Genomic DNA, 14,494 nt, shown 5'->3' with positions numbered 1-14,494 from the left:
ACATCAACACAACAAAGTGAGGGGTTGAGGTCCAGGGTTAATTAGACTCATTTGCTACTTCCAGCTGATTGTCTTTTTAAAGTCCTGTTTAACTTAAAGGACTACATCATCCATGTTCAACCTATCGTCATATCATTTGTCCTCACTAATGCTCATAATGTTACCATTTTTGTCTACTCTTGTCTCAGAGCAAGCCAGTGTTCAGTTCAGAACCCCGCCTGCCTGTGACATCGGTAGCCAGGTTTAGGGTTTTGTCATTTCAACCGATATTGATATTTTCTTTTTTTATTTCAGGAGAAAGCATGCCGTTTCTATTAGCTTTGATTCCCCATTGATGATGTAACTAGTAGGCGGGTTTCTGAACTGTCCACAGCCCTCCTCTGAGACACAGACTGAATAGACAAAAATGGTACCATGTTAAGATGAGCATCGGTAAGGTCAAATTACATGAAGATAGGTTGATTGAAACTGGATTTTTCAGTGATTTCTGTCTTTGTAAGCATCACAAATTCCTTTGAACCACATTGTGGGGCAGGTGTTATGGCACAACAGAAACTGTCAAAGGGAAAGTCCACCTTTACCTTATCTGAAAAGACACAGACTTCTACAGAGTATCTGATTATGTTACATTGACTGAGCGAGTGCCTACAAGTTACACAACTCATCCTCTCTTGTTTCAGGATGTCTGGTCAGCATTGGCAAATGCCCCAGGTGTGGTGTGGCGTTGTGTCGGCGGGTCTATTAGAAAAACTGAAAACATTTTGAAGGTAGACGTAAGTCTATTCCATTTCACAATGATGGACTTGAGGGTTTAAGCTTAAATTATACTCGTCGTACGACCACCTTCGCTTGGAGGAAGAGGGGTGGGGGGGGGGGGGGAGATTTTCAAGTTATTTTCAGCGAGCGGTGCGGTTGTACAACAAAGTATAAATTTGGGTTTATTACACTCTGCAGTCAGTGTCGGAAGGCACTTCATACTGTAGGAGGAAAACGTGAGAGAGGGACCATTATCTCACAGCATGGGGGCCACGTCATGTGTGCACTGCAGTGGCACGTTTCACGTGAAGAGAAACATTTCAGTGTTTTCCACCATTATTGTTCTGTTTATTGTGGGCATAAGGAACCCTCAAAGCGTTTACCTTCTAGTTTATACTCAGGAGGAGGAAATGAGGTCACTTCAGGTATCGGGGTTTTCAACGAGGACACAAGAAGGGTATGTCATTGATGCCACAGAACTCATAAACCCAGGTGCAGTGATGCTCTCTTGCTCAGTGGAATTATGTCTTGTTGGCTTAATTCCCCCCTATTATACAGAATGCATGTCCATGCTATTTTCCCCCATGGTATTACTGTATAAGGTCACTGGTGGGTTGAAACCTTGTATGTCCAAAACCTTGGACATTAACAAGCTCTTGTTAATACTTTTCATTGATTCAAAATGTATAAAACCCAGACTTCACTTTTGTGTATTTCTTTCAAACTAGCTACTATATCTACAGGCTGTTGCATTGTGACACTATCGTATGACAAAGTAGCGCATTAATTTACCAAAATCAAATCAAAATGGAGATACGTTTCTGCCCGACGATAGGCTACTGATGAAAACTTTATGAAAAACCACCAACAAGCTTGAAATAAAATTTCAAGGCAATTTTGTTGTTTTATCCTGGCACAGTCTCCTCCTACTCTGTAGAGCAGTGGTTCTCAAACTCTTTCTCATGTCAAGGACCCGCAAATGATTTTGGCAGCGGACCCATGTGAAAATATTTTTGTGCCAGGGACCCCCAATATAAATTGTGTTGTCAAATTGTTTCAAAAAACATCTACACGTCACATTGTGATGTGTTGTGAGCTTGTTAGATGGGCTATTTTCAAATAGCCAATGTATATAACATAGTTAAAGTGGTTATGCTATATTACATGATTTAGCTGGGTAACCCCTAGAAGGCCCTCAAGGCCCCCTGGGGGCCCCACAGTTTGAGAATCGCTGCTGTAGAGAACATCAGGTCTCTACAAAACAGACAGCTCACCTCTCTCTCCTTCAGATATGTGTGAGGCTGGGATGGCTAAGAAAGAGCAAGGCGGCCATTCAATTGCTTTGCTAATGTAACGTTAGGTCGGTGACAGGTTGGAAGTAGAGGCGGTGAAGCTTGGATCCTGCCTGTAACCTTGGAGTTAATCTGAATGACATTTCGTTTTTTTCCTGCTGCACTCAAAAGGGATCAAATAGGGCTATCGTCGTTGGTGGAAACCATCATTCAAAACCATCATTTTATGTATTTTAAAAACAAAATTGTGAAAATATCAGATCTAGATCGTCTATTTTCACTGCAGTTGTGCAACACTCTTGTGATGAAATACGGCATTGATTTACGAAAAAGATAACATAAGGAGATACAAGGTTTCTGCCTGACAGCAACACTATTGTTTATCTCTTAAATGTATTACCCCCCCCCCCCCCCCCCAGCATCCATACTTTAGAGGGGAACATTAGCCAAAAAGATCAGATCTAGATTTCTAGTAGCCAGATTTCATGGTGAAGAGATTTGGTGGAGAGCGGGGGAATAAAGAGTTGCAAGTTAACTCAGGTCCGTTTTGCTAAGTATAGAGGGTTAAAATGGTTAAACGTGACTTCACATTAGGAGTGAGTTCAGGGTGATAGCATCAACCTTCGCAACGTAAGACTCTAAATATGTTTTGTTTCGTATCTTCCTACGTTTAACCTTTCGGATGGTGCAGTGATTTAAACGGCTATGTTGATGTTGACAGCATGATAACCACATAAAATGTTCTTTTGAAAGGAAAAGCTATAAGAGAAGGATTTTTGGTGCAATTATATTTAGGCTACTGCTGTTGTCTGACAACAGATACAAAATAAAATAAAAAGTAATATCCTTTCAGGAGTTTTACATGTACCACTCGCCCTACAGTTTTACACTACCGCTAAGTACTGACATAAAATGGTATATTACACATGTCACTATACATCTTTTCTATGTTCTCTCTAAAGTGATGGAGTTAAGTGTCCAAGTGTTTTGTTTTGGTTGGGAGGGGGGGGGTATTGTCATTGGTGAGGTCCTGGGCTGCAACTGGATTCATAGCCACTAGAGGGGGATAGCGCTTCTTCCTGGTGCTGGGACTGCTCTTCACCTCTCTCATCTGACAGGAAGCTGGAGAAGGTCTGTGCTCGTGGGATGAGGGTCATTGTAAGGCTGCTTCCTGGAAGAGACAAGCCAGGAATTCAAAGGATCAATTTAATGTTAAAGATGAAGGTGGGTTTTTTTTTCTGTCAGTGGTGGAAAGTAACTAAGTATATTTGCTCAAGTACTGTCCCCATTTTAGAACAATTTAGAGGTACCTTTTCAATACTTTAGATTATACTTCTACTCCACGACATTTCACTTTTTACTCCAGTAGTACATTTATTTAAAAACTTTACTTACTAGTTAACTAACCTTACAGAGAGCTTGCATTGCAAAACATTTATTTTTATATAATGGCTGTGACATTGCATACATTTCATGTATTCCAAATACACAGCCATAGATCGCTCCTATACCCGCCTGGGCAGAAGCCTGATATTCACTGCATAAAACGATTCAGTGATGCGTGTGTACTGCGTACTCATCATGCGTGCATACTCATCCAATTAGAAATATGTACTAGAGATATTTTACTAAACATTATCTGCCAGAACTTATTCAATTAATATGAAAATTAGAGAACAATATTTGACTCCAAGCACCGCAGTGCTGAATCGTTTTACGCCGCAAAGATCAGGCTGCTACCCAGACTGGCAGTAGGAGCGATATATGGCTGTGTATTTGGAATACATACAAATGTATGTAATGTCATTCTAAGGCTAGGTGAAGTAGAGCATTAATTTACGGACAAAACAACATGCATGATGTTCCTAATGTTCTTTTTTTATATATATAAAAAGTACAACTTTTTACTTAAGATTTGTTTAAATGACACAAAAACAATAATCCAAGTGTTATTTTTACCTCAGCCTATGACTGTAATTTAACTATTGCTTAAAGGAGAATTCCATGCTAGAAGGCTTTCTTACCTTTATTTGTAGTCGTTACGTCCCCACCAAAGAGGTCCAGGTGTTATTTTGTGAAAAAGTGCATTATTGTCTATTTGCGTTTTTGTGCTAATTTGCTCAATTATTTATATAGATTTTTGAGCGATGGAAAATAAGCGAATTAGCACAACAGCCCAACGCCCAATTCAATGCAATTCAATTCATTGAGGACTTATGGTAGGGGAAATAGCCAATAATGCGCTTTTGCACAAAATAACACCTGGTGGGGATGTAACAACTACAAATAAAGGTAAGAAAGCCTTCTAGCATGGAATTCTCCTTTAAACAGTGCATGCTTTAGTTCCTTACTTCTTTTTTTTAAATGGATGTTATTGGTAAACCATGTGACAGATAGTCAATAAAGACAGTACTCTGATGTTGGACAGGTGACAGTAAGCTGCTGCATGTCTGTGCTGTAGTGACACAAAACAACCTTGCCTTGATTGAATCCAGAAGTGTAATTTAAGAAAGGGTGGGTGGCAAAAAGAATAAAGACCGGCTAACTGTCTATAAATAACAAAAATAAAAAGCATATTAAAATAATAATAAAACATATTTTCATTATCAGTGTTGAACACATGGAACAGTAATGGCTATAGGTCATAGCAGTGGACATGGTTTTCTGGTTCCACTATAAAATCGGCCATTTTACCCGTAGAGATTTACAAAGATATTAGAATCAAGCCATGCAGGATCCTGGTGAATCAAAAATAGAAACAGCTAAACAAAGGGTATTTATTATAGTATATAATTAAATATTCAATAATAGTTTTTTCACAGAATCAAAGGCTTTATGGTCATGAATCACCAGGATCCTGGATGGCTGATTCTAGGCTTAAAATAATTGATATAAATATTTCTGTAAATCTCACTATGGGTAAAATGAATGGACGATTTTTCAGTGGAAGCAGAAAATCACGGCCACTGCTATGCCATATAATGAATACAAATACTCAGACAATAATTTCTCAGATCGAGCGCTGCAAGAGAGCGCTGTTTTTCCCGGCTGGGTTCCCAGATTGCTAGACACGGGGAGTCGGGACACACACAGTGAAAGAACATCAGCTCATCTAATATAAAGTATAAAAAACATTGCCCTATTATAGTGCCACCAGGAGGCACATTTTTCAAAACAAACATGTTTATATTAGTCCTACACATTTTGTCCAAACATCACACGAATGGTACACATTGTCTATAGCACAACAGACGTTCCTGACCTGGTGGAGACCCTTTTTCTAGTTTGATATGTATGTGTTTGTTGTTACTGTAAGCCAGTGTTACGTTAACACAACTACTTATTGCGGTAACTGTTAAGGTAACTAGTTACCGTTTCCCATTCAGTAACACCGTTATAGTTACTGTGGTGCGTTACCAGCTTTATGTTATGTGATCCAAGTGAAATGTTTCCCCATGCAGCACACTGAGTCTATCTGTCATCTTACAGGCGACTGCTCTCTCTCTGCAGCAGCTCTATCTGCTCTGACAGCTCTGTGCTCTCCACTCTCACACTAGCCTCGGAGACCACATGGACTTTCACACTAACTTGAGGAAAAGCACGCCGCAGAAGAGGTGATGATTGGTCAACGTAGGACAATATTTCAGGGTAAGCCAATCAGAGACAGAGTTGGGTGGGTCTTGCGTTATGGGGTAAACGGTCACACACACAAACCCTTAATGAAGCACCTTAACAATTAAAGTCCATGGTGCTACACAACCTCTACCAGCACCCAAACCAGTGACTCAGATGGACCAACACAACAGACCAAAATAGATTTTAAATCACCACAGCATGTCACCCAGAGTCAACACGACCTTGATTGCCAGGCATGTTGTTGAGGAGATGCTTCCCATCTCAATGGTGCAATCTGCTGCTTTCAGAGAACTGGTTTAATTGATTGATTTTTTTATTTCACAGTACTGTATGTAGAATGGGTACATTTCAAATGAAAGCACAAGTCCGCAAAATACCAGTGGGAATACAGGGCCAATGTGCAGAAATACTTTTTCAGTGAATTTTCTAAAATGGAATATATGTTTTATTGTTCCACTACATTTCATAATGTAAGCTATAATGATTATCATTATTTCTTAAAGTAAAGTAACTAGTAACTAGTTACTTTCATGATTTAGTATCTAGTAAAGTAATTAGTTACTTTTTCAGAGCAGTAACTATAACTTAACTATTACTTTTTAAAAGTAACTTGAACAGCAAGTTAGCATATGAGGCTACTAGAAATGTGATTTAGAGGTGTAGTTGCATGTTCGTACTTAGCAGTAAAATAATTAATGTACAGATTATTTATTTTTTACATGATACCGTTTATACTGATGCTCGGTTCTTGGCTTACCTACAGTATGATCCTAGATTACTGAGGCACGACTACACTGTCTTTATGCAATTGATGTACTAGGCCGCTGCCCGGCTGTACAGCACCGAGTCGGTAACGATGGAAGTTGGTGATCCATGCCCCACCCGGCTATGCAACACCCGTTGTACCCGTGTCAGCGTACCCGTTGTACCCGTGTCAGAGTACCCGTTGTACCTGTGTCAGAGTACCCGTTGTACCTGTGTCAGTGTACCCGTTGTACCTGTGTCAGTGTACCCGTTGTACCTGTGTCAGTGTACCCGTTGTACCCGTGTCAGTGTACCCGTTGTACCCGTGTCAGAGTACCCGTTGTACCCGTGTCAGTGTACCCGTTGTACCCGTGTCAGAGTACCCGTTGTACCTGTGTCAGTGTACCCGTTGTACCTGTGTCAGTGTACCCGTTGTACCTGTGTCAGTGTACCCGTTGTACCCGTGTCAGTGTACCCGTTGTACCTGTGTCAGCGTACCCGTTGTACCTGTGTCAGTGTACCCGTTGTACCTGTGTCAGTGTACCCGTTGTACCTGTGTCAGTGTACCCGTTGTACCTGTGTCAGTGTACCCGTTGTACCTGTGTCAGTGTACCCGTTGTACCCGTGTCAGCGTACCCGTTCCACCCATCTGTCTGTGTCCCTTTTATGCCCATATATGGAGATTTATGTATATGTCTCTCTGTGTCCCTTTATTCCTATATTGAGTTCTGTGTCAGGCATGCCCAAATATGGAGTGTCAGAACAGGCCAGCTCCATATATGGACCCTGGGCAGGGGCCCCGGGCAGAGGCCTTTTGTGGCGGTTCTGGACAAACGTGGGTCCGATTGACTCGACACCGGGCACTGCACTCCATGTGTGTGTGTCAAATTTGAAGTTGTGGGGCTAACGGTTCTCAAGTTATGTGCATTACAACCGTACACACGTACAGTACAGACATACAGTGCATTTATAGATAGATACTAGATAGACTAAAGTGGTGCCCGTTGGGCACTGGCCTACTTGGAATGATGCAAGTTGGAAATGCGTGCCCCACCCAGTTATTATGTATGTTATTTATGCCCATATGGAGTTCTTGTAACGATGGAAGTTGGAGATCCATGCCCCACCTGGCGCAGTACACTGAATTGTATGCATGCATTTATTTGAGGTTCAATGCAAACACTAGGGGGTGATAACCGCCATGCCCTGGGAACAACAATGACATAACGAATCAGCTTGATTGAATCACGTTGGCCTTACCCACTTGGATTATCTGCTTAACATAACCTCAGAGACTCTTTCTCTATATATCTCTCTCTCGCTCTCCCTGTCTGCTTGTCTATCTCAGTAATCCAAATTAATCATCCCATTTGTTCTTCAGTTCATAGTAGATAACCGAGGGAAGAAGCAGTAATGGATACTTGCGGTGGGACGGAGGAGTGGCTGTGTGACCATCAATAATACATTAGATGGCTGTTTGTAGATGTGTGCAGCGTGAGGTAAGCCGAGGATAGGAGGGCCGGCAGGGCTGCTGATCTTGCACTCGACAAGGAGGACCTGGCCTCGATCTGATCAATATTTCAGAAGGTGCAAAACCTCTGAAATACACTGTAATCAACCCTAACCCTGGACCACTCTGGGCCATCTGGCCTCTGCACGATTCCAACTATAGCCAAGAAATGTAGTTGCATGTCAGCAACTTTTTTAATTATTGTAACTGTTGAATCCATTCAGCTAAGGATTGCTAGCGAATTTAAATTTGATTAACAAATTAAAATTGAGATTGTTTCTTCCCATGGACGCTTTCATTTCAAATGGAGGACAACTTCAAATTGACAAAGCGATCACTCCCTTCTCTGTCCTTGATGCTATAAGTTGCTGATCAGCGCAGACGCACAGAGAGTATGAATACAATTATGTCTACGCTTTCCCGTATTGTGTGTGTGTGTGTGTGCACAGGGTCAGGTTTCTGAAGAAAAAGTAACAGCCTAACTACTTAGCGCTCTACAGTGAAGTTGGACCTTTCTAAGTTGGTACTAGCTGACTGACTTGTCTGACGCATGCACGCACGCACGCACACACACACACACACACACACACACACACACACACACACACACACACACACACAGTGGCACTCGGTGTCGTGTGGTGTGGAGCCAGCAATCATGATGCCATCAAAGTGCCCTGTGGGGTAAATACTGTGTGTCACACTGCCAACTCCCCACTACAGGAAACATAAAACACAAGCTCGGTGGTGCCTGGTGACCGCTGTCAACCTGTCTGTCTGTGTACAGCGTCTGTGTGCGACAGACGGACAGGACAGCGAGTTGTGTGTACAGCATATACTGTAGGGAAACCATGACAACACGTGACCACCTGTGTCTTTGTTGTACACTGCTCCCTGAAGTATACAACATGGACTCCGGTTTGGGGAATATGATCAATGCTTTTGGGAAATCTTTGATTTTCCGCCTATAATGACATGCCCAAAATAGAGACGGGTAGGTTACTTGAAAGTGGTTTGAAATTAACAACTGCTGTCCTTGCTTCACAAATAAACCAAAAAAAGTGTGTGTGTGTGTGTGTGTGTGTGTGTGTGTGTGTGTGTGTGTGTGTGTGTGTGTGTGTGTGTGTGTGTGTGTGTGTGTGTGTGTGTGTGTGTGTGTGTGTGTGTGTGTGTGTGTGTGTGTGTATGTATATATATACATACACATACAGTATATAGCCTAGCAACGTTTCTTAGGATTTAGTGGTTCTTAAAAATAGCAGATATACAAGCTTGCAGCTCATATATAGATGTTGTTCATCTACATCGGGGGAAAAAATCACGGCTCTCCATCTTTAAGGCCTGAGGCCCATTTCTTCAATTTAACCTTTTGACTCAAAGGCTTTCAGCTTTCAGGAAGAAACCACAAATACACAGGGAAGACATATTTGAATATTATAACTATTAGAGTAATGTTAACACCAGACACATACCAGTAAGACGCCCTGAGCAGGAAGCGGCGCACTGAGGGCGAGGTCGCGCTGAAATGCCCATATGGACCTTTTTTGTTGTCGTTTAATTTATGTTTTCGGGCCGGGTAGGGCAAAATGTTGTACTAATTAGTACGGGGGCGGGGCCTCGGTCCAGCCCAGTTAAGGTCCAGGTAGGGCCAGGCCTTAATTTTTGGGCCTGTTGTTCACCGGCTGCCAGGCGTGGCTGCACTAATAACTAGAGTTTGAATGGACAGGTATCAGTCAAAAGGGAGACATCAAAGAGGAAGGACGGGTTGGAAGGATCAACATCTGGAATGTCAGAACAGGTCAGCTCCATATATGGAGATCTAAGGGTTTGAGGTTTGAGGTCAGATGTAGAGTTGCTGGCCAGCTCCAGATACATGTACTGTACGCAGATTAGGTGATGATCCAGTCTTCTCCATGTATGGCTATCCAGGGTTTGATGAAGTCAGTGTCGTGATCTTCATATATGGAGACGGCCATATATGGAGTGTGTCACGAGGCGTGACGGTCTGATGGCCATATATGGTGGTGTGACGTGTCACAAGACGTGATGGACTGACAACCATATATGGAGACGTGACGAAGGGACTGACTGATTTTCATTGTAGGTCGCAGCAAAACAGAAAAAGTAAAAAGAAGAAATCACAGCGCTCCATCTTTAATGGGACACTTCACCCTTTTTGCAAAAAAATATATGTTAATGACGTTTAGAAGCTTTAGAACACTTTCCTGGGGGTCTTTATGTGTGTAATATGTGGTTTTAGATATTTTAGATTGTAGCAGTGAGCCCGGTGTCTCTGATGTCATGGACACTGGGCTCACTTCCTTCCTGGACTACATGTTGTTTTAGTAAGACAGCCCTCCACCTATTCACAAGGAGGAGCAGTGCACCAAATAATTGTGGGAATTGTAGTCCAGGAAGGTAGTGAGACCAGTGTCCATGACATCAGAGACACTGTGCTCACTGCTACAATCTAAAATATTTAAAACCACATATTACACACATAAAGACCCCCAGGAAAGTGTTCTAAAGCTTCTAAACGTCATTAACATATATGTTTTTGCAAAAAGGGTGAAGTGTCCCTTTAATGGGTTAATAGATTGCTGAAACGATTGGTGCTCAACCAGGCATATCCTTCGCACATCTTTGCCAAGACAATCCCTTTTCTCAAGCTAGGCCAATTTGGTCTGCAGGAAGCAGAGGCTCATGGGAGCCGCAGCAGATCTAATCATCTCTGTGGTCATAAACAGCAGTGTTTGGATGAGGAGGACCGTACTCCTTCATGTATGCCCCCCCCCCCCCCTCCTCACACACACACACTTAGTAATATGCACGTTGATGTTCATACTGTAATAATGTACATGCTGTACACACACTACAGGAAAGATGGTGGCAGCATGTCTCCTCTCCCTCTTCTCCTCGCCTCTCCCTCTTCTCTCCTCTCTGCTCTGTTTTGCTCCCCTCTCCCTTTCAGAAGCAGACAGTGATTTGTCAGTGCCTTTTCATTACTAGGGAAGGTCGTGTCATCCTATCTGGCCTGGGGTGGCAGCTGCTGGACTGGAGCAGACTGAGAAAGGGAGGACACACACACACACACACACACACGCACGCGCGCAGTCGTGCACACTCACACACACACACACACACACACACACACACACCCCTGTCTACATCTGCCTCACTGTGTGTGATAACCCAGATGGCCTCCTAGTAACACCTGTAACTGGAGAGCGAAGGGCTACTAGTACCACGAGTCCAGGCTTATGTAAGAGTGCTGACAGCTGGCTTTGTATGCAAAACCTAGCAAGCCAGCCAGAGAATTATATATTGCATGCACAGGACAGGGGTAGAGGAAAGTTCAGTCCAAAGCCACCAAAATAATTGAGTTCACTTTACTGAAATAATTCATGGCTGTGGTTGTGGGTCCTAGCTGAAAAAAATAGCCTTAATTGTTGTCAATTGTTTCTGGCATGTATGCATTTTTCACGGGGTTCAGTCTCTACGTACAGTATTTCTTGTCACCTGTTGCAGATAAGGCAGTGTTATCAACCAAAACACTTATCTTGTCCCCATGCCTTTGATGGTTCGCTCCCTCTGTAAAAACCTTGCATATCACTATAGCGGATCAAACAAACGCAGCGCTCCGTGCCATTAGAATTGCTAATGCAACTGCACGATAAAATAAGAGAGTGGGATGGAAAAAAGGTAAAGTGAGAACTTGTGTGAAATGACACGAAATTGTTCAGAAATGTGCCTATTTAAAACAAGACAATGTGCTTTTTCATTCCAATCTTAGAGCTGGTAATTGAAGCATTTTCGCTTCAAGTGCCTATTCAGTGAACCGTGCAACCTGCATAACATTAGAAAACCAGTGTTAAATGTCAGGGAAGATATTATTTACATTTTTATTGGTGTGATTTACAGCAAATTTGGTAGAGTACATGTGGCATCACGCAATATGCCTGGTCAAACAAATGGACAATAATAATAAACAAATGGATGTAAAGCAGGGGTGTATGAAATGGAAACAGCAACATTGACTTTGTATTAGGGATGTCCCAATCATATGTTCTTTATGTATTAGGGATCAATCATATGTTCTTTATGTATTAGGGATGTCCCAATCATATGTTCTTTATGTATTAGGGATCAATCATATGTTCTTTATGTATTAGGGATGTCCCAATCATATGTTCTTTGTATTAGGGATGTCCCAATCATATGTTCTTTGTATTAGGGATGTCCCAATCATATGTTCTTTGTATTAGGGATGTCCCAATCATATGTTCTTTGTATTAGGGATCAATCATATGTTCTTTATGTATTAGGGATGTCCCAATCATATGTTCTTTGTATTAGGGATGTCCCAATCATATGTTCTTTATGTATTAGGGATCAATCATATGTTCTTTATGTATTAGGGATGTCCCAATCATATGTTCTTTATGTATTAGGGATCAATCATATGTTCTTTATGTATTAGGGATGTCCCAATCATATGTTCTTTGTATTAGGGATGTCCCAATCATATGTTCTTTGTATTAGGGATGTCCCAATCATATGTTCTTTGTATTAGGGATGTCCCAATCATATGTTATCAATCATATGTTCTTTGTATTAGGGATGTCCCAATCATATGTTCTTTGTATTAGGGATGTCCCAATCATATGTTATCAATCATATGTTCTTTGTATTAGGGATGTCCCAATCATATGTTCTTTGTATTAGGGATGTCCCAATCATATGTTCTTTGTATTAGGGATGTCCCAATCATATGTTCTTTATGTATTAGGGATCAATCATATGTTCTTTATGTATTAGGGATGTCCCAATCATATGTTCTATGTATTAGGGATGTCCCAATCATATGTTCTTTGTATTAGGGATGTCCCAATCATATGTTCTTTTGCTCCCAATCCCATTCCAATCATTTGATTTTGAGATCTGCCTATACCAATATTTCCCGATCCGATCTTTATATTTTTATAGAACACTTATGCCATATCACAATAATATATCCATATATATTGATGCCCTGACCATTCACCAAAAGGCCTGAAGTGATTACAAAAATAATAATAAAAGAATACAAATACTACTGTATTTTTGCTTTAAACCATTTTTGTACCATTGCTGTCATGTCTGTCTGTTATATAGCTGCAAGATTTAATTAATTAATAATGGCAAAACGTATTATGGGTCCACATATTGATATCAGTTATTTAAATTGTTATCTTTTTAACAAACACAATTATAATGCAAGATTATTTCTTATTTTGACTAAAAGCAAAAAACTAAACAAAAGTTTTCCCATTCAGAGTACATGTATACTGCATTTCATTGTTGTCAATGTAAGAAATGTACTCTAGTCTTGCCTAATATTACCTTATTATGTCACTGGGACTTCGGATCTATGGGCAGTTCCCTGTTGGGTGGAGTCTGTTCGATGCGCACACACTACAGGGTTAAAAGCATGGCAATTGCCATAGAGGCGTAGAATAGATGCACTGATGTGTGAAAAGGGAGATCTTGTATTCAGTCTTGAAGGTGATGGGGAGCCAGTGGAGAGGATGGGTGTAATATGGTTATCTTCGCACTCGCACTGCAACTCTCATCAGGATCCTAGCAGCGCTGTTTTGAATGTACTGGAGCCTCTGGAGGCTCTTGTTAGGGATTCAGATGACGATGAGTAGTGTGTTGAAGTAATCAGCCTGGAAGTTGAGTGTCATCAGCGTAGCAGTGAAAGGAAATTCTGCTGCTTGGGAGATGCTTGGGAGACTAATAAACATGTGGCAAATAAGTTTATGGGGGGTTTCTGTTCAAACGAAAGTGGCTGTGCTGCGTATTGAAATAAAGGAGCGAATTCACTGCCAGCTCCCCAGTTAAGTGAAAAAGAAATAAACAAATAGCGGCAAACCTCAATAGGACAGGCAACAGTGTTCCTTAATTATTCCCGGGACCCACGGGGTATTTGAACGCAACCCGACCATGACTCAGCAAATTGACTGTGCTGATTGGATATTCATCATGCATGCCGTGTTATACCGAAGGAGCAAGACAGCTAACTTGCGTGGTCAAAATGCTCCATTTCTAATCACCTCTTTCACTGAATTTTATTCTTTCCCACATATTAGGAGATATTGGTTATCATGAGAGATATATATCTCTCATTAGTGGTAAAATAAGTAAAACATTTAACTCTAATTGCCAAGAAAGACGAGGACAACAATTTGCAGTGTAAGCTCAACAAAACTTGTACTAAATGCTTAAAGGGAGCACTTACAGTAAAACTATTTAAACCTATCTTGGTCCTCACTAATGCTCAATATGATGTCACCATTTATGTCTACTCACTCACTCAGCGTCTTAGAGAAGGGCTATGGGCAGAATCCTGCCCACCAGTGACATCATTGGTAGGCAGGTTTGGTCATTTCATACACACACATAAATGCAAAAACAAACAAATTTTAGCATGCTAACTTTCCAAAGAGAAAGGCTCTAGTTTATATTAGGTTTCTCGGCTGTCCACAGCCCAACAATGAGATGGAAATTGTATCAT

General features: G+C 41.3%; 1 protein-coding gene across 2 annotated transcripts in view; it reads right to left on the bottom strand.

Annotated features, from left to right (window-relative positions):
- Positions 1–2,522: 2,522 nt before the first annotated feature.
- Positions 2,523–14,494, bottom strand: part of dok6 (docking protein 6) — an 89,537-nt gene continuing 77,565 nt past the window's right edge. For both annotated transcript variants that reach the window (XM_083777978.1, XM_083777979.1), the window contains exon 8: positions 2,523–3,219. In XM_083777978.1, the coding sequence (XP_083634104.1) occupies positions 3,065–3,219 (155 nt within the window). In that variant the 3' untranslated portion in view covers positions 2,523–3,064. The remainder of the gene's footprint in view (positions 3,220–14,494) is intronic.

Source organism: Protomyctophum parallelum, assembly GCF_964188405.1.
Source record: "Protomyctophum parallelum genome assembly, chromosome: 12".
NCBI lineage: Eukaryota > Metazoa > Chordata > Actinopteri > Myctophiformes > Myctophidae > Protomyctophum > Protomyctophum parallelum.
The sequence above is the reverse complement of the archived record's forward strand: the minus strand, read 5'-3'. Positions and strand labels throughout refer to the sequence as shown.